Source organism: Cordyceps militaris (genome assembly GCF_000225605.1).
Source record: "Cordyceps militaris CM01 unplaced genomic scaffold CCM_S00002, whole genome shotgun sequence".
NCBI lineage: Eukaryota > Fungi > Ascomycota > Sordariomycetes > Hypocreales > Cordycipitaceae > Cordyceps > Cordyceps militaris.
Window position 1 is genome coordinate 3,278,507 of NW_006271970.1, and position 24,808 is coordinate 3,303,314.

The following is a 24,808-nucleotide window of genomic DNA, read 5'->3' on the forward strand; positions in this document are numbered from 1 at the left end:
TTTTAAGATTTAACTATTATAATATAATAAAATTAAACCTTATATATAGTATTATTAGTAGGTATATATAGAAAGTATACTAATAATATATTAGTAATATATTAATAATAGATTATATATAACTTACTAATTTAAGTAACTATATATACCTTATAATCTTTTTTAGCCTTAATAATATTATTCTTAGCTTTTATTTACTTAATATTATTAGTCTATTAATATATTAATAATATATTATTAATATATTAGTAATAACTTACCTTAGTTTATAGTAAAGGAAGTAAGGTAATATCTATTAGCTTAACCTTATCCTCTAAAGAGCTAGAAGATTCTTAAGACCCCTTAAACTTAGACTTAGGCTTAATAGCCTTTTTCTTACTTTTTAACTTTATAATATATTAATAATATATTATTAATTAATTATAAATAAACTTACTATATACTTTTTAAATTTAATAAGAATAATAGACTAATCTTTTATTTTTTCTTTATAAAAGATATAACTTTTTAATAATAATTTATTATTTAATTAATATATTATTATAAATATATTATAAATAATATACTAATTAAATTTATTAACTTTTATATAAAAGTAAAGTTAATATATACTTTATTAATATTAGCTTAATAGGTATTTTTAATATAATTTTAAAGATTATTTAATAGTTAAATAGTATTTTATTAATAATAAGTTAATAATATATTATTAATATATTAATAATAACTTATTAAAAAATATATTATACTATTATTAAACTAAATATAATAAAAAACTTTATTAGCTAAGATTTAAATAATATTATCTTATATTTTATTAATAAATTAATAGTAAATTAATAAAATATTATTTACTTTTTTTATAAATATAAAGAGATTAAGCTATTTTTTACTATCTTTTCTTATTTTATACTTAATATAAGTAAGGCTTAATTAGTATATAAATATAGTATAATATAATATAATAAATTTATATTATTTTAATAATACTTTAATAATCTTTTAATATTTTTTTAATAATTTAATATAGTATAATATTATTTTTAATAAATTCCTAAAGCTTATAAGAGAGAGAAAAAGAAAGGAATTAGTAATATATTAAGGAGATAAAAACTTACCTAAGTATAGGGCTAGAAAATTATTACTCTATACTCTAATGAGGTATCCTCCCTAACCTCGCTTGATCTGTACCCTCGGTGTATTGGCCGGACTCGGGCACTTCCGTTGCATGCCTACTAATGTAGCTAGGTACCTACCTGGTACTACAGGGAGTAAGAGTACATACGCCCCCCCTTTGTAACCCTTTGTGACCCCCTCCATCGCGTCCCATCAGACTCCATTCAAAGACTTCAAAGACCCCCCCCCTGGGCTCTAGCGCAAGCTAACACGAGGTCAAGCCTCAAGAACTCGTTGCGCTGGCGGCCTGGCTTGCCCGTCGCGCCGCCATCTCCCCTGTCCCCTGTCCCCTGTCGCGCTGCTTAATTTGGTATACCAAACTCATGTACTCTGTAGCGGTTGAGCGGGTACCGTCCGCCGCCCCCGATTTGTTCTCAGTGTTTGCTGGCCCGTCTGGCTGGACGACTGCCCGCCCGCCCCCGTCAGGTTCCTGCCTGTCTGCACAAAACCTGGAATCTTTTTATTTTTGCTTTGGTCATCACAACACCATCCCCTCGATTCCTGTCTGCTCAGCTTCAATCCCTTCCGCGGGGCAGTTTTGCTTTCTCTGCTCCCTTTTCTTCTGACCCTCGTTTCCTGCTCTTAGCCCTGTCTCCTACCGCATCTCTTGCTTTGCACAGGTCTCGGGCTTCCTCTCGCTTCTACACGCCTGGCAACCGACGCTTTGTTTCAGACACCCTATCGTTGTACGCAACACGCCCCAGTACACGAAACCGGCCTTCATCCGGATCCTACTTCTTTCTTCTCCTACAATCCTCACCCGACTATCGTTCGCATCATCGAGAGCCTCGCCTAGTCTCCCCGAGTGCCAATTTCTGGCTGCTCGCCCAACATGGCTTCCCATATGCTGAATCTCGGCGGAGGCGCGCACACGCAGGACTCCCTGCCCTCCCTGCCGACTCATCTTCAGTCCGATACGCACATCACCGCCCATCTCGCTAGTCGTTTCCATGTCGCCCACCCGACTGCTCGACTATCTTCACACGCTCTCGTCTGCCTCAACACCTATACCTCGTCCTCCAAGGGCCCCGATGGCGGCAAAGAAGGAAGCGCCATGGCCGGTGCTGAGGACATGGCCGACCGTGCCTGGCTGAGACTCGGCCATCGCTCCGAAAACCAGGCCGTCGTATTCCTGTAGGAAATTGTCCATCAAATCTATACGAATTGCCCCCCAAGATGCTAACCTGCATGCCTATAGTGGTGAATCCGGCTCTGGCAAGTCCACTATCCGCTCACATCTCCTTACCGCCCTGCTCAACAAGTCATCGACCCCCCTCTCCAGCAAACTTTCTCTCGCCGCCTACGTTTTCGATACCCTCACGACGACAAAGACCGCCACCACCCCAACTGCTTCCAAGTCGGGCCTCTTTTACGAGCTGCAATACGACACTTCTTCCACAACCAACCCCATCCTCATTGGTGGTAAGCTCCTTGACCACAGACTGGAAAGAAGCCGAATCACAGATGTTCCTACTGGTGAACGCAATTTCCATGCCCTCTACTACCTTCTGGCCGGAACAAGTGCCGCCGAAAGGACCCATCTTGGCCTTGACGACTCCCCCGTTGCCGGCGCCACCCGTTGGAAATATCTTGGTCACCCCACACAGCTCAAGGTCGGCATCAATGATGCCGATGGCTTCCAGCTTTTCAAGACTGCCCTCAAGAAGCTTGAATTTCCTCGCAACGATATCGCCGAGATTTGCCAGATACTTGCTGCCATTCTCCACATTGGCCAGCTTGAATTCGAAAACACCAACGATACTAGTGTCACCGGTGGTGACAGCGGTGGCTTCTCCCACGAAGGTGGCAACTCCTTCACCGCGGTCAAGAATAAGGATGTTCTTGCCATTGTCGCTGCATTCCTCGGAATCAACGCCAATGATCTGCAAACCACCCTAGGCTACAAGACCAAGATGATCCAAAAGGAGCGAGTCACCGTCATGCTTGACCCAACCGGCGCTCGCGCTCATGCCAACGAGCTCGCTAGAACCCTCTATGCCTTGCTCGTTGCCTGGATCATGGAATCCGCCAACCAGCGCCTGTGTGCCCCCGAGGAGTCTATTGCAAACACCATTTCCATTGTCGACTTCCCTGGTTTCGTCCAGCAAAGCTCTACTAGATCTGTGCTTGACCAGCTTCTCAACAACGCTGCTACTGAGGCCCTCTACAATGTTACCCTTCACAACTTCTTCGACCGCAAAGCCGAAATGCTCGAGTCCGAGGAAGTCAGCGTTGCCCCCACCTCCTACTTTGACAACTCTGATGCGGTCAAGGGTCTGCTCAAATCTGGCAATGGCCTCCTGAGCATTCTCGACGACCAAACCCGCCGCAACCGTACCGACATGCAGCTTCTCGAGAGCTTCCGCAAGCGCTTCGAGGGCAAGAATGCCGCTATTGAAATTGGCTCTGCCACGGCCAAGCTGCCCGGGAGCAACTTCATGACCGAAAACACGGCTGCTACCTTCACTGTTAAGCACTTTGCCGGCGAAGTCGACTACCCTGTTAAAGGCCTCATTGAGGAGAACGGTGAGCTCATTTCTGGTGATCTGCTCAACATGGTCAACACAACCAAGAGCGAGTTTGTCGCGCGCCTGTTTGGACAGGATGCCCTCCAAACTGTGACCCATCCCAATGAAAAGACCACTGTTATGCAAGCGTCGGTCAGCTCCAAGCCTACCCGTGCCCCCAGCGTCATGTCTCGCAAGGGCACTAGAGCTCGCCCGCCAGGTTCCCGCCGCCAGCAGCAGCAGCAGGACGCCCTCGATCGTCTAGAGCAACTCGACAACGCTCGTGAAAAGGATTCGCGTCGCGCCGCGACTGCCACTGGTTTAGATCAGGGTGCTTCAGGCCAATTTCTCTCATCTCTGGACAACGTTCAGAAGGCCGTCACCGACCCCGGCACCAACGTCTACTTCATGTTCTGCTTGAAACCCAACGACCGACGCATTGCCAATCAGTTTGATAGCAAGTGTGTCAGGACTCAGGTTCAGACGTTTGGTATCGCAGAAATCAGCCAACGCCTGCGCTCCGCCGATTTTAGTCTGTTCCTGCCATTTGGCGAGCTCCTTGGGCTCATTGATACAGAGACCATTCTCGTTGGTAGCGAGCGTGAGCGCGCTGAAATCGTTATTGAAGAGAGGCGCTGGCCGGGCAATGAGGTGCAAATTGGCTCCACTGGTGTGTTCCTTAGCGAACGATGCTGGATGGAGGTTGCCCATCTTAGCGCCAACGGCCCTGCCCGCCGCGGTATCTCGGCCGATGGCGAAAGCTATGGTGCCCCTGAACGCAACCCCTTTATCGCCTCCAAGGAGCAGCTTGTTTCTGGTGGCAACACTCCCCTCATGTACGCTGGCGAAAAGACTAAGAGTGGATACTTTGCCGCGGGCGATGACACTCGGTCAGAAGCTGGTGTCTCTGCCATTGGTGGTGGTGACATGTTTAAGAATTTTGATACTCGTGAGCAGATGGCCGAGCGAGGCAATGAGAAGGACCTGATCGAAGTTGAAGAGTACAAGGACAGTGCGAGCCGCAAGCGATGGGTATTTCTTGTCTACTTGCTGACTTGGTTCATCCCGGATTTCCTCATTCGCTGGATTGGTCGTATGCCACGCAAAGATGTTCGCATGGCGTGGCGTGAAAAAGTTGCCATCAACTTTCTCATTTGGTTTCTTTGTCTGGTTGCAGCTTTCTTCATCGTCGTCTTTCCTCTCCTCATCTGTCCCAAGCAATATGTGTACAGCCCGTCAGAATTGTCCTCATACAATGGCAAGTCTGGTAGCAAGGGTGCTCTCGTTTCTATTCGTGGAAATGTTTTCGATTTGGCTTCCTACACTCCTCATCATTACCCGCCCTACCTTAACCCCAAACTTCTCACCAACTATGCCGGCCTGGATATTAGCTCCCTCTTCCCAATTCAAGTCAGCGCTCTCTGCCAGGGCAAAGACGGCTCTGTCAGCCCCGAAGTCACACTTGACTACAAGAACACCAACTTCACCGGCATTTCCCCTGCGCTCATCAGCACCCAAGACCTCAACGCCAAGTACCATGATTTCCGCTACTACACCAACGATACCCGCCCCGATTGGTACTTTGAGCAGATGACCATGCTGCGTGCCCTTTTCAAGAAAGGCAATATCGGGTACACACCCAAATATGTGAAGACACTAAATGAGAAGCAGCAAAAGATTGGAATCATTGGCGGCCGTGTTTACGATCTCACCACCTACATGGCTGGCGGCCGCCGACTTATTGCTAAACCTGGAGAGTCGCCTCCCGATGACCCGTCCTTGGCAAATTTCATGTCCGACGACGTTGTCCAAATGTTTCAGATCCAGTCTGGCTCAGACATGACAAAATATTGGAACACCTTGGCCATGGATGCGGCGCTACGCCAAAGAATGAAGACCTGCCTCGATAACCTCTTCTACGTTGGTGATGTCGACACTCGAAACTCGGTCCGTTGCCAGCTGGCCACATACTTGGTCCTTGCCGTCACTATTGTCCTGGTTTCCGTCATTGCCTTCAAGTTCCTAGCTGCTTTGCAGTTTGGTGGTAAGAGCGTACCCGAGAATCTTGACAAATTCGTCATCTGCCAAATTCCTGCCTATACTGAGGACGAGGACTCTCTACGCCGTGCCATCGACTCTGCTGCAAGAATGAAGTATGATGATAAGCGCAAGCTCTTGGTCATTATTTGTGACGGTATGATTATCGGTCAAGGAAACGATCGCCCTACGCCTCGTATCGTCCTCGATATTCTCGGAGTCGCTGATACCGTGGATCCTGAGCCTTTGAGCTTCGAGTCACTTGGCGAAGGTCTGAAGCAGCACAACATGGGCAAAGTTTATTCTGGTCTCTATGAGGTTCAAGGTCACATTGTTCCCTTTATGGTAGTTGTCAAGGTTGGCAAACCTTCCGAGGTTGGCCGCCCCGGTAACCGTGGCAAGCGCGACTCGCAGATGATTATTATGCGCTTCCTCAACCGCGTCCACTACAACCTTGCTATGAGTCCCATGGAACTTGAAATGTACCACCAAATTCGCAACATCATCGGCGTCAACCCCACCTTTTACGAGTTCATGCTGCAGATTGATGCTGATACTGTCGTTGCCCCCGATTCTGCGAGCCGTATGGTGTCTGCCTTCATTGATGACACGCGCCTGATTGCGGTTTGCGGTGAAACTGCTCTGACCAACGCCAAGTCCTCCTTCATCACCATGATTCAGGTCTATGAGTACTATATTTCGCACAATCTTTCCAAGGCATTCGAGTCCCTCTTTGGTTCCGTCACTTGTTTGCCTGGTTGTTTCTCCATGTACAGAATTCGAGCTGCGGAGACTGGCAAGCCACTTTTCGTGAGCCGCGAGATTGTGGAAGACTACTCAACAATTCGTGTCGACACTCTGCACATGAAGAACCTGCTGCACCTCGGTGAGGATCGTTATCTCACGACCTTGCTCCTCAAGTATCACAACAAGTACAAGACAAAGTACATCTTCACTGCTCATGCTTGGACTATTGCTCCTGATTCCTGGAAAGTCTTCCTCTCGCAGCGTCGTCGTTGGATCAACTCTACTGTCCACAATCTCGTGGAGCTGATTCCCATGGCCCAACTCTGTGGCTTCTGCTGTTTCAGTATGCGCTTTGTCGTCTTTATCGACTTGCTCAGCACCATTGTCCAACCCGTCACCCTCGCTTATATTGTCTACCTGATTGTCCTGGTCATCCAGAACACCAGTGTTGTACCAGTGACCGCATTCATTCTTCTGGGTGTCATCTATGGTCTCCAGGCCGTCATTTTCATCCTGCGCCGCAAGTGGGAAATGGTTGGTTGGATGATTCTGTATATCCTTGCCATTCCTGTCTTTAGCTTTGGCCTTCCCCTGTACGCTTTCTGGAACATGGATGACTTTGCCTGGGGCAACACTCGTGTCGTGGCTGGCGAGAGGGGCAAGAAGGTCGTTGTTTCCGACGAGGGCAAGTTCGACCCAAGCTCCATTCCCCGCAAGAGATGGGAGGACTATCAGGCCGAGCTCTGGGAGACTCAAACCTCTCGCGACGATGCGCGCTCCGAAGTCTCTGGCTACAGCTATGCTACCAAGGCGCATCCTCACGTTTCCGAGTACGGTTACATTAGCCGCCCTGGTTCCACGACAGGCCTGGTACCAGCCATACCCCAAATGTCGCATGATCCTCGCACCATGTCTCGCATGTCGTTGGCTCACTCTGAGATGGGTGGCAACCGCATGAGCTCCTATGGCGGTTCGCAGTTCTTCTCTCCAGACGACATGGTTGGTCTACCCAGCGACGATGCTCTGTTGGCTGAAATTCGCGAAATTCTCAAGACAGCAGACCTGATGACTGTCACAAAGAAGGGCATCAAGCAAGAGCTCGAGCGTCGCTTCGATGTTCCTCTTGATGCCAAGAGACAGTACATCAACAGTGCTACCGAGGCTCTCCTTTCCGGCCAGCTGTAAAGAGGCTAACGATACCCCTTTTCATTTTTGTTATGATGGCCTGACAACAAAAACAACTCTTATTTGGAATACCCACGTGTTATATACGTGCCGCATGTCGATACACAGCAGAGGCGGCTCATTTTCTATTATACAAATAATTTCCTACGTGGACCAAGGGAGGACGTTGAGTGCATCTTGGCATTGGAAACGCCCCCTCCCCTCTCAACAATCATCTGCCATTTTTTTTTATATCTGGTGTGTTTCTTGCAATTTTTGGTGGTATGCATATATGCGTAATCTCTGGATTACCATTGGGAAAGTAGTGCCACAGGTCTAGTCTAGTCTCTGACAAAGGCGCGCGTGATTGGGAGAACAAAAGGAGTTTTTCTCATCTATTTTCTTTGATCTTTCAATGTTTGAAACGCGTCTCATTTTCATTTCCTCTAGGCTTTTGTATTTTGAAATTGTATTCTTTTTGGAGCTTTAGAGCATAGTACCAACTACATATCTAATACGTGTTTTACGTGGTAAGCTCCTGCGATTTGGTGCAAGTCTTCATTGCATCTATCTATCTGATACATGCCCATCCATTCATCTGCTATTATATAGAGATGATTCCCACACTTTTGTAACCCCTCCAAAAACGCCATTTACTGCACCGTGTATTTAACCCAAAATCGTTCCCAAGAGCTTTTGAATGCCGCCTTTGCTCCACGCCGTCACACGGCCCTGGTCGCACGTTTCCCAGGTCCTGCGCATGAGCGCGGCGTAGACGGCGGCGTCGTCGGGCAACGCGCAGGCAGCTCGCTGGCCGTCGAGCCAACTCACGACACCGAAGCGGGTGATGAGCGTGGTGCTGCCGCCGTCGATGCAGGTGGCGCGGTAGACGATGCGGAGGATGCGGGTGCGCAGGTTGGCGCGCAGGTACGGGTTGGCGGCGAGGGCAAGCACCTTTTCGAACCAGCGCTTGCGATGAAAGACGCCGAGGTCCGCGGGCGTGCGCAGGCTGTCGAGCAGGTGCGCCAGCAGCCAGGCCAGCTCCGTGTAGTACTTGTCATCCTCGCCGGGCTCGCCGTGGAGGATGTCGTGCGCCATGGGCAGCTTCTCGCGCGGCCAGACGGGGCTGCGGGTGAGGAAGGCGTTGATCTTGGGGTACAGCGGGTGCAGAGGGTTCTTGAGGACCTCGAGGCTGTGTGTGGCAAAGGAGACAAACGAGGATGGAATAGGCCCAGCGTCGACGTGGGGTTTGCTCGACTCGGCGAGCTCCGAGAGAAGCAGCCAGACCTGCTTCTTCTCCTCATACGACGAAGCGTCGACCTTGGCCGCCATCTTGAGGATGTTGGTGAGCGCCTCTTTGCGGATGTGGATGTGTGGAGAGGCGAGCAGCTTAACGAGCCCAGCGGCGAGGCCGTCTTCCACCAAATCTTCCACATTTTTCGCGGGCCATTTGACGAGTGCGCTGTTGTCTTCTTCGGGGAGAAAAGGCTGATGCAGCATTTCTTCCAATCGAGCTTCATCGACCATGACACCTGGCTGGACGCTGGCCTGGGTCGAGTCGCTCGACTCTGGCTCTTCTTCAATGGTGATGCGCTGCAGGGACTTCTTCTCTGATTTTCCCCCCAGGCTGGCCATCTTGGTAGCCTCTGTTGCTGAAATTTGCTCGCAAATCTTGGCATAGCTTTGTTCGAGATGCCTTTTGCTTTCCTCGGTGAGGCTCAAAGCGTTAAAGTACAGAGAAAGGAATTTCCCAATCTCGGCTATCGTCGACGGTTGAGCTCCGTCGAGGGCAAAGGACAATTGCTCTTGCAAGACAATATTTAACAGACTAAATTGCCCATTTTCAGGCAGTGTCACAATCTGCTCCAGGTACTTGATAGGTGTGCCAGCGCATCTCGTGATGCAGTTGTCCAAGTATGCCCAAGGGATATTTGCAGCCTTCGAATCAGAGGCAACACATCGCAGGGCACGCAGTAGAGCAGCCAGTCTCGTGTTCTTCGCCACAAGCTGGTTCTCAATTGCTACATCAGCAAGCACGGACTGCAGCTGAGCCAAGGGAGCAGTATCATAACTTTCGCACAGTACTTGTAGTAATGATGTGAACGCCGAGTAACCCTTTCCGGTTTCACTGATGTCTGTCTTGGCAAACCATCGCATACCCGGAGAATAGCTCGCGATTGACACGAGATTCTTCAGTTCCATGACAGCATATGCGGCAGTGCTTGGGTCGTCACTCTGATGCTGAATGCTCCTTAGAACTTCGACAAAAAATGGAGAGACATCAAAATTGGCAGCGAGTGCCACCCTCGGCACCACTTCGTAGTAGAGTCGTAGTAAACGACTGACGAGAGTTTTATGCAACACGTTTTCGGCGGGGATAGACTTGTAGCATCGTACCACCTCTTTCATGTCCGGTATTCTTCGGCAGAATGAGTCTATTAATCTCCTTGACGCATCTGTCCATATTTGCTTCGTTTTTCTTCCGCCGTCCTCGTGCATCTTCAGAGCAGTGGCAAGCTTTTCAAGCGCTTGAACGAGGATTCTCGTGGCGAAAAAAGAAGTGAGATTGGATTTTGGAGACAAGCAACGGATGAGAACCTTTTGATTGATAGGTTGAGGAATAATGTTGTCAAGGAGAATGGAAGTAGGAGGAGGGGTATTTGCGTATAGAGAAGCATCGCCGAAGGCTGGAGGTAGGGGTATAGTCATGGTGTTGAAGAGAAATGCGGCATAGCCAATCCACGTCATTGACAGTTTTGGCTCAAAAGTAAACGATTGGTTGTTGAAGAAGTAGTCGGCAATAAGCTCTGGGGCTGCCTGGAATATAGCGACGAGGAGCTCATTGTGCCTGATATTCGACCAGGGGCGAAGTTTGCTGGCGAACTCGGAAAGAACAAAGTTGAAGACGGGGACGCCATCGCGGAACTTGTCAGCCCAGAGATTACCATCGGACTTTGCTAGACTGGCGTGTCGCGACATTGATTTCTCCTCCTCCGATTGCTTTGGATATAGACCCTTGGATGGATAGAGCACACCGGCTGCGGAATTTGTACATGCGTATACGAGAAATTGGTGGGCCTTCTCAATGACTTCGTCGACCTCCTCTTGGGGAGCGGAGGCGTTGGTATACGTATATAGTCCGAGGAAGCGCATCAGAGTTTTTGTGTTGAAGCTTCTGAACTTTGTATCGCGCGGAATCTTTTGTTCCATGAGAACGGAGGTCTTGAGCGATGATATGATTTCTGAGACCAGATATGGAGGGTCGTTCTTCATCATGAAAGTGACATGCGACAAGAGATCCTTTTGGGCGAGAAGCTCTTTTCTCCCATCTGCGTTGAGAAATTTCAGGCAGACCAAGAAGAAACGGACAGAATTGGTACGAACAGAAGCTTTGCGGACATCTTCTGGGCCATCGCCAAAGTGTGTTATCTCGAGATTTCGGCCGAGGGATGCGAATGTGGATGCTCGGGCGCGAAAAATGCGCTTGGCAAAAGCACCACCATCGAGGCAAACGGCTTCGCGTAGTAGTCGGAGAGTCGGGGAAATGATGAAGCCCTTTCCTTTCTCTGCAGAGAGGTTACGCGACACCGATTTCAGCTGGCGCTCCTGCAAAAGGGTTTGGCAAATGCCGAGACCAAAGGGCACCAAGTCGAGGTTGTTGGAAATGAAATGGAGCAGTAGGGCCAAGACAACGGCGACGGCTGACATGACGCCATCATCGTTGACTTGGGAGGCAAAGGACCACATCTCCATGACATCGTTGAGGAAGACTGCATCCTCGCCAGTCTCCCGCGGTTGGACAGACTTCAGATAGCCACGGATGATGGCAATTTTGCCTTGGCTATCGGCTTCTGTAGAATTGGTTTCGTCGAGGAGCTTCTTGAAAGACTGAAGGCCTAAGAATAATGGTTAGAACAAAAAAGCCCTGCTGGGCGGGTGTAGCCGGGGAGGCGAGCATACCATGTCGTGCAGTTCGCATGTTCTGGTCAAAGGAAAGCAGTCTTCTCAGCTGGTCGCTGTCGTAGACATCCTCGCCGGTTGGGACATCATGATATGTCTTTTGGCGCTTATTATAAGCGGCAGCGCCTTCACTGGTCCCTGAAGCCCGTTTACCCATTGTAGCGGGGCATGAAGTGTCGTGCGTGAGGTCGCCGCCAGACTTGGAGATGGATCATGGCCAAAAGTTTGGAAGCATCCCAGAATTTTGAGATACTGCCCCAAGCCACCGCCGTCCCACCTGCCAGGATGGGCCAAGGCGAAATGCTAGGCCCTGAGGTTGCCAGGCTGCCCATGGAAGTACCTCAGCTCATTGATTATGGTATAAATAAGAAAGGAGGAAAAGAAGGGTGTAGAATAAATTAATGGGCAAAAAGAGATTGTAACTGATTTTTTTCTTTGATTTATTCTTATTGAGAGCCCTATAAACCCGTCCATTTTGCCCCTCCAAGTCAAGTACTGGGTATGACAGCAGTGTATTGTCGCTGGCTCATAACCTCATGTACCTATTTACCTACCCTACACAAGCGCTTCGTACAGCCGGCACTGCCTAATTCCAAGTTGTATCCTTACCTCTATCCGTAATAGGCCAAAAGTTGTAGATTGCAATTATTGCAACATCTAGCTCACTCAGGAGCAGTAATTCCGAACCAGGACGATTTGCGAAAAGAGTTTGGTACAACGTATTCATAAAACGGAGATGCAGCAAATTCGAGAGTCCTGTGATCATTCTGGCAACTCTCTACTCCAACTTACAGAACCTAGTTATACTTCTACGGTGTATAGATAATTGCTTTTCCTCTCATAGAAGCCCCATCCCCTTTACTCGCCACTCGGCGATTGTGTACTACGTAAACGCCAATCTGAAAAGCTGCGAAAATGATACCAATAGCAATCATGGTGATGATGGTCCGTAGACCCGTTTGGTAACTGTAACAAACGCGTCAGCTACATGAGATGGCTAGAATCCTGACAAATGAGTGAACAACTTACAACGGAGAGTCTCCTGCTTGAAAGTACTGTGTTCCAACCATCAAACCACTAATGGATGACATTACCCACATGCTGCAGGAGATGGCGTGCCAACGTTAGTATCTATCCCAAAAGCAAGATAACGTCGTTTCTTCTTCTCGTCAGCAGCACTTACGCAATGGCAATACTACGCTCTCGCCTGTCGCGGCAATTCAGCTGCAGCCAAGTATTCGATACCGGGTGGTAGCCAACTGCAAAGCCATTGACCGCCGTCCACAAACCCCAACGCGACCACCGGCCTACCACTGGATGTACCTGCCGGGCCACGACAACGCAAACAAGGTAGCAAACCTGCGCGGAAATGACTGTGCCGCCGCGGAGATTGGTCCTATCGCTGATGAACGCGAAGAAGAACACCACTGCAATGGCTAGGAACGCGCCGACGGCCGCGAGAGCATTAGCTTCTACGCGCCCAAACCCGAGAGCCCTACACGACAAGGCAGTTGTCAGCGAATAACAGTCCATTGCAGTGCATTTTCTGCCTTCAACTTACATGATGATGGATGGCGTGTAAGTTGTCAGTGGGGACCACGTGGAAAAGACGCAAAAGGCCGATACGTATGTTGGCCAGCGGCGATAATGTGAAATAACGCTCCAGATAAGTCGCCAGTCCATCTTCTCCTCGTCGTCTTCCTGAGACCCCTTTTCTGCGACCAGCCGGCTCTTCAATAAGTCCTTTTCGGCTCCAGAAAGTTGAATGATACCCGGTCCCACGAGCGGTGATGATTCGTCAACGCTGTGCGGCAGGCACAGAACAATGATGAACGAGACCAAAATCGTAAATAGCCCCTCAACTATGCAAAGTGTCAGCCGGAGCACACAACAAAGAGGATAATATGTTTTACGTAGAAATAGCCACTGCCACCCGCGAAGGCCTCGCACGCCATCTAACCGGAGTATACCAGATGCAAGGAGCGGACTAACGGCATTACCGCCAAACATGCCGAAAAAGAAAATGGCAACCTTCTTGGCCAGCTCACTCGGGGTATACCATGTAGAAAGGGTATATATAGCACCGGGAATGTAACCGGCCTCTGCGAAGCCAAGGAACAAACGAACAGCTAGGAAGCCGGCCCGGTTCTTCACAAAAACCTGCATTGTTGCCGTGAGACCGAATGCAAAGACTTGGGCGGCAATCCACTTTCTAGGACCCAGCTTCAGATGACACGTTAATTTTTAACCAGAAATTTGAGGCTTTGGCTGTGCCTTACTCGTTGGAGAATCATGTTGCACGGAATCTCAAGCACCACAGTGCCCATAAACATCAATTGGTTGCCGAGATTGACGGTGCTCTGATCTATTGAGATGTCTTTTGCAAAGCCGCCTGTCAGTGCACTGGCAAGATTCATGCGATCCAGCTGGAAGAGCAGAAGCCCGAGGAAGAGAATCAGCAAGACAGAGAAGTCGACCCTGCGCAATATTTAGTAGCTGCGAGTAAAGTCTTCGGATTTCAAGGGGGTAGTTACTTGCGACGTGCTGTTTTTTCCAGTTTAAAGTCATGTTCAATGGATGGAGAAGGACTGTCGGCGCGGTACTGCTCGTCTGGCGACTTTGGTGTCTCCCAGAGTCCAGACGAGTCACTCTGCGAAGCGCTGGTAATGTGTTTTTCGCTATCCATGGTAGTTGATGAGATATCAAGAATATATTCTTCGTCTGCGACTCAATTTAAAGTGGTGTGTGAGGTTTCATGAACCCTGCGGAGCCTTCAAGAACCTTTGCGGCCAAGCAGGGTCGAGAATTACGGTGTGGCGAGTTTTAAGGTTATCAAGGTTATCCTTTGTTATCGCTAAGCTTAAACTAAGGAATTCATTTTTATTATATACAAGATTATACCGACTACTGGCTTCATTGCTTCGAAATCGGCAGCGTAGATAAAGTGATTGCGTGATCGACGACTCGCTTGACGTGCAAGTGGTACACCAAGAGCGTCTTGTGAAATAACTAGTTCAAAAAGAAAGAAAAACGGCAATTTGCAATAGTAGAACAGATAATTCAGCCACAAACTTGAATCTATACTATGCTGGTTGCTTGAATTATGCTTGGCAATGTAGACAAGGTGATTGCGTGATTGACGATTTGGGTGACGTGCGCTTGCACCGCCATACAAAAACCAGTCGACAGAATAATGCACTTGGCAAGAGATTGTTGAAATTAATACTCCGCTCTTCATCGCTATATAGGTCTGCGTCCTCGGCACTTGTCCGCTCTTCCACAATTCCTGTCCTATGATGTAGCCATGTCTCGAACTACGATCAAGCGCGTGGCCGTGATTGGTGTCGGTCCTGCTGGGGCCATCACAATAGATGCTCTGGCTCGCGAAAAAACGTTTGACATTATAAGGGTATTCGAACGTCGCGAAGGTCCGGGAGGATGCTGGTGTGTATGCACTCTCACACCCGTGAGAGCACAAAAGCTTACCGTGCCACCCAAGGATAGGCGACACTTCCCCGCCACCCGCAGAGACGAACCTCGATGCCCTCGCGAGACGCACTGCCGACATACCACTACCCGTACCGGCGCAGCTACCGGCATTGACTTCCAAGTCTAACCAGCCGCGGTTCACCGAGTCGTCAGTGTACCCATGCCTCGAGACCAATATTGATTCGCTTCCAATGGAATTCAGCCAGGAGCCCATACCGCTGGAGCAAAGTGAACGGTCAATCGCGCTTCATGGAAAGGACACACCGTTCAGACACTGGCGCGTGATGCGTGACTACATTACAAGTCTGGTGGAAAGGAACGGTTATCAGGACTATGTCTCGTACAGCACAACGGTCGAACGGGCGGAGAAGATCAACGGAGAATGGAGGCTTGTTCTTCGCAAAGACGGCATAATTCGAGACTATTGGTGGACCGAACATTTTGATGCTGTAGTTGTCGCTACAGGACATTACTCTGTTCCTTATATCCCCGCCATTCCGGGGTTGGAACAGCTTCAAAAATTGCGCCCAGGGAGTGTTGTACACAGTAAGCACTTTCGAGGCAATCATTCGTACAAAGGAAAACGGGTTGTGGTAGTGGGAGCATCAGTTTCGGCGGGTGACCTGGCCTTTGATCTTGCCCAAGTCGCCGAGGGTCCTGTTCACGCCGTCACCATTGGACACGCTCTCAACGGATATTTTGGAGACGAAGCTTTCAATCATCCTCTAATTGAGAATCACCCGTCAATTGACCGTGTTGAGGGTCGGAATGTCCATTTCATCGATGGCAATTCAGTCTCCGACGTCGACCACATCATCTTTGGAACTGGCTACAGCTGGACACTGCCTTTCCTGCCAGGAGTGCCAATCCGCAACAATCGAGTGCCGGATCTCTACCAACACGTGGTCTGGCAAGGGGACCCTACGCTACTATTCGTTGGCGCTGTGAATGCTGGCTTGACGTTCAAAGTCTTTGAGTGGCAAGCCGTGTTTGCGGCTCGTCTTTTGGCTGGCCGAGCCACACTTCCGCCTCTGGAGGAAATGCGCCGGTGGGAGGCGGATAGAATCAAGGCCCGAGGAGATGGGCCCAAGTTTGCGCTTGTGTTTCCCGACTTTGAGGACTATTTCGAGAATCTAAGAGAACTCGCAGGTGCTGGCGAAGGTGTAGGAAGGGTGTTGCCGCCGTTTAGACGGGAGTGGTTCCGCGCGTTTTTAGAGGGTCACGAACGTCGGAAGAGGCTCTGGCGACGATTGAATGCAGAATATCGGGGAAAAGAACAGAAGAAACCGATAGGGGCCGAAGAGCGAAGATCTCGCCTCTGATGGAAGAGCACTTACATGATTGGTGTCTCGGTTGTACTACAGTACTAGACAATGCCATTTTGACTATATTACGAAGTGGTATTAGAAGAGAAAAATTACATGAACTTTTAATCATGGCGACGAAGCAATAAGCTGCGACAAGGAATGAAGCCTGGCAGTAAGTAACACGTATTAATTAACACGGGGATTGAGCCGAGCTAAGCATTCGTAGCGACCACCAATTAACTACATCTCTGAACCGTTCCAATTCTGTGATGCGTCGTGTTAGCAAGTGAATATTCTAAGTAAATGTGTCAAATTTAACAATAGTTTGCAAGAAGAAAGAAAGACATTCTATGGCTAGGCGGCCAATCATTGGTCTAGATGGTTGCGCTGTGAGCATGAGAATTCGGAGATGCCTTTGGACGGACAGCTTAAAGTTATTAATAGTTTGCCCCTGAAAGAAATCTAGCAGGATTCATGACCCAACCTTGCAAGCATCTTTTTAACCCCGTGATGCAGCCCTTTTAAAAATCAATTTACCGGCAGGTGTTTGCTGGCACTTGTAACTACCTACATACATAGGTACCTAAGTAGGTAGGTTGGTAGGTACCTTGTAATAGAGGGTGCTTGGCTGCCCACCATCCTGTAGGTCTGCCCCTCGCCGTTTTTCGCCCTCACATCCACCACACATTCTCTATTCTCTCCGTAAACTGAGACAAGCAGCGAGGCTTGGACCCTATTGTCGTCGCCCGTTGGTGGACAGCCTTTCACATGCTTGCAGGCTAAAGAAGAGCCCCCCTGTCGCTGCAGAGTGACTTGTGTGAATCTATCTTCTGACCCGAGACATGTTCTACAACGTGGTATCCCCCAGAATCTCCCGGCAAACGCGATGAATCATCACGACACCCTCTCCAACGGGGTTGCAGTAACTAAGAGAGAAATGCCATCCGCGGGGCTCACGGGAACAATCCGCGCCACTTTTTTGCTCTGTTGCATCATCGCTGGTCGTATTCACCGTGCTAACGTTGGCGGCAGCCCCGAATACATCTTGTTCGACCTGGGTACGAGCGCGGTTCGTACCATGACAGACAACACTTGCATATACCTACACATTACACATGAACGGCCAAGGGGCCCCAAAAAAATTATACTTCGGCGCTGCCAAGACCCATGTTCACGCAAGCCCGATGCGAGTGAGAAAATATGTCGTGGGTAAAAAGCCGAAAGCCAAACACAATCGCTCCGTCGCTGACTCGAAACGGCAACGGCAAGACGAGCCAAAGTTTATCTTCTGCAAACCGCGTTGATGGCTGGATGCTGCATGACAGGTTGCGCACCCTTGGCCACGCGACCACCCTGGCCCGCGACGGTGTCGACGAATGGACCCGTTGGGTCGCAGCGTCCGGACGAGGCGGGATGCAAGTCATCGATTCGCTCTGCAACAATGACCGTCTGACCAGAAGCAGTGGGTCGCGACATTGGAGTGATTGGGGTGTGGCGCGCGCCGTCGTCGACCCAGCCCGGAGCCCAGCCAAGCCAGCCTCTAGCGACTTGTTACCGCTGGGCACCAATTGCTGCCGGATACCCTATCCAGCTGTCCGACTGGTTCGCCGCATCGTCCTCGACAACCTATCAACGCTGTCCCTTTCAAGGTTCTCTGTCATGTCTCTAGTCAGTCGCCACCAATGGTGGTGCCCGTCTTCGTTACAGACGACAACCAAGATGGATCCGTCATTAGACTCAAATGACGAGGTTTATTTTTCCGTTGTATTTTTTCTTACTGGGTCATTCGCTTTTCACTCCAAGAGACCCGATCGCTGGTTCCTCATTATGGCGCCGTCGCCAGATTGCCGTAGCCCCTTCATCCTCAATCACCCACAGTGACCTCCATCACAAAACGTCTCTGCAGGGATCAACAGTATATACTTTGGCCTAATCCTCTCGCCATTGCAACTCGGCTTCTTTGGGAGAAAAGTATGACGTTAGGAGACCTGATTGTAGCATGAGGGAATCGCCCGCTGCCCATGTCACAGCATCGCCGTCGTGGTTGTCATGGTGTTGCATCCCACTTACATTCCACAATCAACCCCAGAATCAAGGTGAGTTTGCCGACCGTTTTATACCACAACCCGCCCCATTCTGTTCAATTCTTTATTGAACGCCTCGCCATTCTTATTACTTTCATAGCGTTGTATTAATACGTCCTTTTCAAGTCGAGAAAAAAATGTCTACAGCTGTCATTGCCGACCAGCCAGAGCCCCCAGCCCGCCTTTTCTTTGGCCGGTCGTCGACAGAATCGTCGTCCAGGCATTCTAGAACGGCATCGACTTCGAAGGGCCAATGGTCGAAACTCGGGGGCTTGGGGCGACAGCGCAATCAGTCCGATGCCTCGTCGCAAAAAATGTTGATATCTGCCCCGACCGATTTTCGACATTTGACATCTGGGTCTCGACACGCCTTCCCGGCTATGCCTCTGAGCATGAATCCTATCGAGACACGCCGCGCACCGCAGGCGCAAGAGTTTCTACAGTTTCCTCATCCATCGGCGTCGGAGCAGGATTGGGAGTCGGATTATCGACGTGAGAGTGTCCCCCCTTTTGAGCCGCTTGAGCTCAGCATATACACAAGGCAGAGCCCTCTCCTGCCTCAGCTCGAGCTTCCATTCATTGGACCCTCACCTCCACCAGCATATGCAAGAGAAGAGTCGCAGCGCATCGCAGTGCTACATTCCCAGAGAAGCATGCCGTTGTTGTTCCGCGTCTCGTCACATTCGCCTGATGTGAGCGATGGGAACTCCAGCCCAAAGTCGCTGACCTGCACAACTACGACCTCGAGGCAGGCAGCGCGGTTAAGATCACATACTTCACCCGATGTTGAGGCTATAAGAGACCAGGTAGCCAATGCAATGCAGGAAGTAGAAAGGCTGCAGAAGAAAATTGAGGACGTTATGGAGAGGCAGAGCATGTATACTCCAAGCCGGCCGTCGAGTGCGCATTCGTCTGACTCGCTCGCTCGAACATTGATACCCGGTAATTATTTACAACTGCAAAACCCCGGCCGAATGACCTTTTAATTTATCTCTACACAGATTTGGAACCCATGCCATCAATCCCAGCGCTGCCTCCATCAGCCCCGTCGTTTGCGGAGCGACTCCACGGCGAGGCTGACGGATTGCCTACAGGGACTGCCACTTCAGCATACACAACAGATGAGGCAGGCCTCACACAAGGCACTAGACGCTATCAACGACGGCCGCCACCAGCACTTGAGGGTAAGGACAAGGCCAAGGCCATGGCGCCACTGCCGCTGGTTCTACGGCCGCCCTTGCGAAAGAAGAAGCCATTTTCCGAGGGGTTATCCGGCTTCGTGTTCCCAATACCACCACGAAAGATCAGTTTGGATAGTGTTGGGAACAATCCGCGGCCCATCAAGCAGACGAATGAGTTATATCAGTGTGTACCTGTCAACGGAGCCCACATTAGCTACGAGTCCCTGCACTCACTTTCAAGTAGCCGTGACGGGGGCAATAGCGAGGCACAAAGCGTTCACTCCTCTTATTTGCCAACAACCCCTCGCGAGTTACCCGTTGAGCGTTGCGCGACGTTTGGGCAAGACGCAAAGGGGCTGTCGATGAGCGTTGGCGTCGCCCTCTAAGTATCAGGGTTTGACGACGACATAGAGATACGTTTGAAGAGAACCGAAAAACTGCGAGATTATACCCCATACACTTTTGGTAATGGCTGGGCGGGATAGAATGGAGATATTGTTTTGTGTCAGGGGAGGATGAGCGCATTCGGGCAATGCGCCAGGAGGGTATACTATGTATGTATTGCAATATGCAATATTCGAGCCGAAATAGCAACAGTTTTCTGGCAATGTTGCTGCTAATTGGCGATCTTGTACTTGAACAGGTAACCAGGACTGGTTGGACAATGTTAGGTAGTGTAGTTAGTCTTACTGTAGCGTTGAATACAGCGCTGTTTCTTAGCGAGTAGAACGGGGGGCATCCATTGAAAGCCTGACCGATAATGAGCTGAGAACCACTCAACCAGTCGATGCACGAGCTGTCACAACGTGGGCCAGATGTGAAAGGACAAGCATTGATGTTGGATGCAGGCCAAGAGGAAAGAGAGGTAGCATCGGACCAAGTTGCCAGCCTCGACAAGAGCTGGACAGCTGGTGAGCTGGTTTACTGGAGCCAAGTCATGGCGGCATCCACGCCTTTGAAACCCGAGTTCCATCAGCGCCATGATTTTCCCAACTGCCTTAATAATTAGGTACCTCGTTGCTTTTTTCACCATATACACCATTGTTTCCCAACTATCCTTCTTCACTCATTATTTTGTCGAGTGACGAAACTAGTTACGACAAGAGCGCCCACAACCAATCTCCCGACCCTTTTCTAATCGTCTGCTTATTGCCGTGCTTTCCTCTTCTCAGCGACCGAACCTCTGCAAGTGCTTGCGTCTGCTGCTTGCATAGCACCCACAAAAGCCTCCAACCCGGGCTCTATCACAACGCACGTGTGGAAACCGGTGCTGGCTGTTGGTTCTCGGCACTTTTCGACGCACATTATGGATAGTAAGCGCGACAGGAACTACAAGTACTCGGCCGTCCACGGCGACGAGCCGGGTGATGTGCCGAACAACGCGCCTGGCGACTCTGTAGCAAACAGACGGCCAAAGACACTCGTCAAGTTCGCAATGGGCTCAACTTTGATCGCCGCGGCTCTCTTCCTTGCCGTAGGGTATGTCCTTCATTCTCGTGCTCTTCATCGCACCCCAAGAACCCTTTCAATCGCCTTGCGAATACCTCGAACCCGTGCTAATGAGGTCATTCGAACAGGGGCCATGCTTCTACATGCTGCACCAAGAAGGCGACCTGCTCAGGTTCGCTCGGCACCTGGGGACAATATTCACCCTGGGCCCCTGCGCCGTCCGAGGTCGATCCCGCAACCCCGTCCGAATGCAAAGTGACATTTGCTCAAATCTTGTCGCGACACGGTTCCCGCGGACCGTCTGCTGATAAAGGGGTCAAGTATGCAGCCGTCGTCAAGGAGTTGCAGGACTCCATCACCAAATACACGCAAGGATTCGAGTTCTTGAAAGATTACAAGTACAACCTTATTCCGGATGATCTGTCCCTGTATGGTGAGGCTGAAATGGTCGAATCGGGCAAGCTCTTCTACAACCGCTACAAGGACTTGGCCTCGGAGACGGAGCCGTTTGTCAGAGCCTCAGGGTCTGGGCGCGTCATCATGTCGGCGCAAAACTTTACGCACGGCTACTATGGAGCCCAAGGCCGTGACGGCGACGACTTCGCCTCGCGCGTCCTTGTTATCCCCGAGGAAGAGGGATACAACAACACTCTGGAGCACGGCAACTGCAAGTTGTTCGAAGACGGCCCTGGCAAAAAGGAGGGCAGCGCGAAGCAGAAGGAGTGGAAGGATATCTGGGTGCCTCCAGTGCAGAAGAGACTGAGCAAGATGCTTCCCGGAGCCAAATTTGACACTGACAGTACCGTCTACTTTATGGAACTCTGCCCCTTTGAGACGGTCGCTTCACCCGAGCTGGCACTGTCTCCGTTTTGCCGCGCCTTTTCCGAGGATGAGTGGCAAAACTACGATTACTACCAGTCGCTGGAGAAGTGGTACGTGTACGGACCCGGCCGTGACCTCGCCTCGTCCCAGGGCGTCGGCTTCGTCAATGAGCTCGTCGCGCGGCTCACGGGCAAGCCGGTGGAGGACCATACGTCGACCAACTCGACGCTAGACGCGTCACCGGAGACGTTTCCGCTGGACCGCAAACTGTACGCTGACTTTAGCCACGACAACGGCATGATGACGGTGTTTACGGCGCTGCGTCTGTTCGAGGGCACAGAGAAGCTGTCGACGACGAAGCGCGAGTCGCCGGAGCAGCTGGGCGGGTACTCGGCCTCGCGCGCCGTGCCTTTTGGGGCGCGCATGTACGTGGAGAAGATGCAATGCGGCGGTAGCGACGAGGAGCTGGTACGCATCCTCCTCAACGACCGCGTGGTACCGCTACACGGATGCGACGCGGATAAGCTGGGGCGCTGCACCGTGGACAAGTTTGTCAAGTCCATGTCGTTTGCCACGAGCGGCGGTGAATGGAGTCGTTGTTGATGATGAGTGAGCCTGAGCCACAATGAAGATACGTAAGGAATGCATTAGCTTGGAAGGCGGATTATTTTTATTTTTATTATTAAACTAGAAGGGTTATTATTAGTTTAGGCACCAATCAATAGAACATTGCATCACAGCCTCTCCCTGTCGGCAGTTATTAGATGGAGCGATGTTTCTTTGTGGTTATGCTGGAGCCTGAAACGCTGCGTAAGGTGGCCTCTTTGCACCTGGTCCTGAAGAATATAGAATGTCACCAAGGAGGTACCTGGGTACCTACAGACTTTTGTGACCGCGCTGTAGGGGTACTAATAAATAATGAATTAATGATTAATGGGCGCGCCTGACAAGGCTGTCGCTGGAGACTTTTAGCGGGCTCCGCTGTAAAAAGAGGCTCCCAAGCTAGCTCCTGGCAATGACACGGCGGTCAAGTCGTTGTTGCCATTTGACAATCGGATATTATTCCGCCTGGCTGCTCGGTAGAGAAAAGTATATGTTTGTTGGTCGTAGTCTAGGTGGATGGGAAGACACACCTCGGTAGTATGAGCGAGAGTAACTACATGTAGGCGCAAATCAGAGGCGCCCGCAGCATCAAGGCAAGTACCAGGTACAAGTTGGCGACCTACGTCAGCCCACAAGCAAGGCAACAAAATAAGCAAGGAAGGTACTACTCCGTATTAATCCGTACACTTTTATTGAGTCGCGGCCACGCCACCCACCAGCTCCTTCACCTGCCTCATCCCCCGGCCACTTTTAAACGAAACATCAACGGAAACGCACACAGAGTTTGCATCTTTACGCGCAAAAGACGATACCAACAAGGCTTGACCGGCGCAGCCACTACCGCGCCATTTCGTGCAGAGAATCACTGTGACACGCGGACGGCGACAGCATCAGCATCTTTGTGCCCGCCCACTGGGCAACTAAGAGCTACCTAGGTAGTTTGGCATTCGCGCGACGTCCATCGCTATCGAAAACGCCTCATCGTCATTCATCCCGCGGTTCTTCCAAATATCAAGCATCGACCGACAAAGGAAATAACCTTGTTGACACATTCACCCGCCATTTCCGGCAACAATGGTGTCGGTGGCAGGTGGCATCATCATTGCCATTGTCGTGGTCGCCCTGGTGGCGGTAGTGGGATGGATTGTTTTCACGCAGTACCGCGCACGCAGACTCGGCGTAAGTGTCACTACTGTCTTTTATTTTGTAGCAAAGCGGCACCTGTACCTCTGCCGGGCTTCTCTCGGAGGATACATACCCGTCGCACGAGCGCCTTGACCTTTTGTCTTCCCATGATGGCTAACGCGCCCCTCTTCCCAGCTCCCTACGCCGAGCATCTCGTCATACCTCCCCTGGAAGAAACGAGACACGCCCTACGGGCCACCTCAGCCCGCGCCCGGTGGTGTCAAGGGCTGGTTCAGCGACCAGGTCCGCAAGTTTAAGAATCGCAACAACCGGTCCGCCGCCGGCGCGTACGAGCCCTCCAACCGCGGCGCCGCGCGAGGCGCCCACCGCGCCCTGGACCCCGACGAGGCCTGGGACACGCGCGTCGGCACAGAGGCCGATACATACGGCTACTTTGAGGAGGAGCTGACGGCACGCGGGGCTGGCGGGGCTGGCCGTACCAGCACCGAGTACCACGGCGGCGGCAGCAGCTACAACATGAACCTGGCCGCCACGCCTGGCCGTGAGCGCGACGAGGATGAGATTGACCTCGAGAGGGGTCGCCAGCCCTCGCGAAGCCCCGGCCGCGGCCCCCACGGCAACAACCCCTTTGACGACGACCACGCTGACAGCCTACGCGGCGTCAGCCCCCGGCCAATCGACAACGGACAGAAGAGCGGCAGCCCCTCACGTCACTCGGTGTTCAAGGAGAATGTATAACTTTATAACTTTAGTGTGGTGCGCTCTGCTTTGGAAAGCTTGAGTGGGACGAAAAGCGGGCTTAACCAGACATGTACATTTTGATGATGCTTTCGCGTTTTTTTTTTTTGCTTGGCTGCGTTTGTTTCTATTTGCCCTTGGATCTGGGAACCTTTTAGCAAGACGTTGCGGGCGGGACTGTGTCGATTTGGGGGATAGTATTGAATGGAATGGAAACTCCTACGAATGAACGGCTGGTTGATTCCTCTCTTTTCATTTTCATGGACCCAATTGTGACGTGGCACGTATATGAGTTGGTGAAGGCGATTTGTACCTTTGTTTTGCTCGGAGACTTGCTGTAACCCCATTACAGCGTCGCGGGAAAACAAGACGGGAGTCACGGGAATGAAATACATGGA

General features: G+C 50.5%; 7 protein-coding genes across 7 annotated transcripts; 5 read left to right on the forward strand and 2 right to left on the reverse strand.

Moving 5' to 3' along the window:
- Positions 1-1,499: 1,499 nt before the first annotated feature.
- Positions 1,500-7,652, forward strand: CCM_02966 (chitin synthase; the record flags this gene model as incomplete). Its single annotated transcript, XM_006668118.1, has 5 exons — positions 1,500-1,679; positions 1,797-1,862; positions 1,973-2,310; positions 2,375-6,445; positions 6,497-7,652. The coding sequence occupies 5 exons, from the start codon at positions 1,500-1,502 to the stop codon at positions 7,650-7,652; spliced, it is 5,811 nt and encodes a 1,936-aa protein (XP_006668181.1).
- Positions 7,653-8,300: 648 nt separating this feature from the next.
- Positions 8,301-11,748, reverse strand: CCM_02967 (ribosome biogenesis protein Urb1; the record flags this gene model as incomplete). The annotated part of the gene is made up of 2 exons (XM_006668119.1): positions 8,301-11,527; positions 11,592-11,748. 2 exons carry the CDS (start codon positions 11,746-11,748, stop codon positions 8,301-8,303), a joined length of 3,384 nt encoding a protein of 1,127 aa, XP_006668182.1.
- A 1,022-nt stretch (positions 11,749-12,770) lies between these two features.
- On the reverse strand, positions 12,771-14,277 carry CCM_02968 (Major facilitator superfamily transporter; the record flags this gene model as incomplete). The annotated part of the gene is made up of 5 exons (XM_006668120.1): positions 12,771-13,086; positions 13,153-13,453; positions 13,562-13,814; positions 13,871-14,069; positions 14,126-14,277. 5 exons carry the CDS (start codon positions 14,275-14,277, stop codon positions 12,771-12,773), a joined length of 1,221 nt encoding a protein of 406 aa, XP_006668183.1.
- A 618-nt stretch (positions 14,278-14,895) lies between these two features.
- Positions 14,896-16,402, forward strand: CCM_02969 (Flavin-containing monooxygenase FMO; the record flags this gene model as incomplete). The annotated part of the gene is made up of 2 exons (XM_006668121.1): positions 14,896-15,035; positions 15,091-16,402. 2 exons carry the CDS (start codon positions 14,896-14,898, stop codon positions 16,400-16,402), a joined length of 1,452 nt encoding a protein of 483 aa, XP_006668184.1.
- Positions 16,403-18,608: 2,206 nt separating this feature from the next.
- On the forward strand, positions 18,609-20,038 carry CCM_02970 (uncharacterized protein; the record flags this gene model as incomplete). Its single annotated transcript, XM_006668122.1, has 2 exons — positions 18,609-19,413; positions 19,473-20,038. 2 exons carry the CDS (start codon positions 18,609-18,611, stop codon positions 20,036-20,038), a joined length of 1,371 nt encoding a protein of 456 aa, XP_006668185.1.
- A 920-nt stretch (positions 20,039-20,958) lies between these two features.
- Positions 20,959-22,526, forward strand: CCM_02971 (3-phytase B precursor; the record flags this gene model as incomplete). Its single annotated transcript, XM_006668123.1, has 2 exons — positions 20,959-21,131; positions 21,230-22,526. 2 exons carry the CDS (start codon positions 20,959-20,961, stop codon positions 22,524-22,526), a joined length of 1,470 nt encoding a protein of 489 aa, XP_006668186.1.
- A 1,074-nt stretch (positions 22,527-23,600) lies between these two features.
- On the forward strand, positions 23,601-24,410 carry CCM_02972 (uncharacterized protein; the record flags this gene model as incomplete). Its single annotated transcript, XM_006668124.1, has 2 exons — positions 23,601-23,705; positions 23,847-24,410. The coding sequence occupies 2 exons, from the start codon at positions 23,601-23,603 to the stop codon at positions 24,408-24,410; spliced, it is 669 nt and encodes a 222-aa protein (XP_006668187.1).
- Positions 24,411-24,808: the final 398 nt, after the last annotated feature.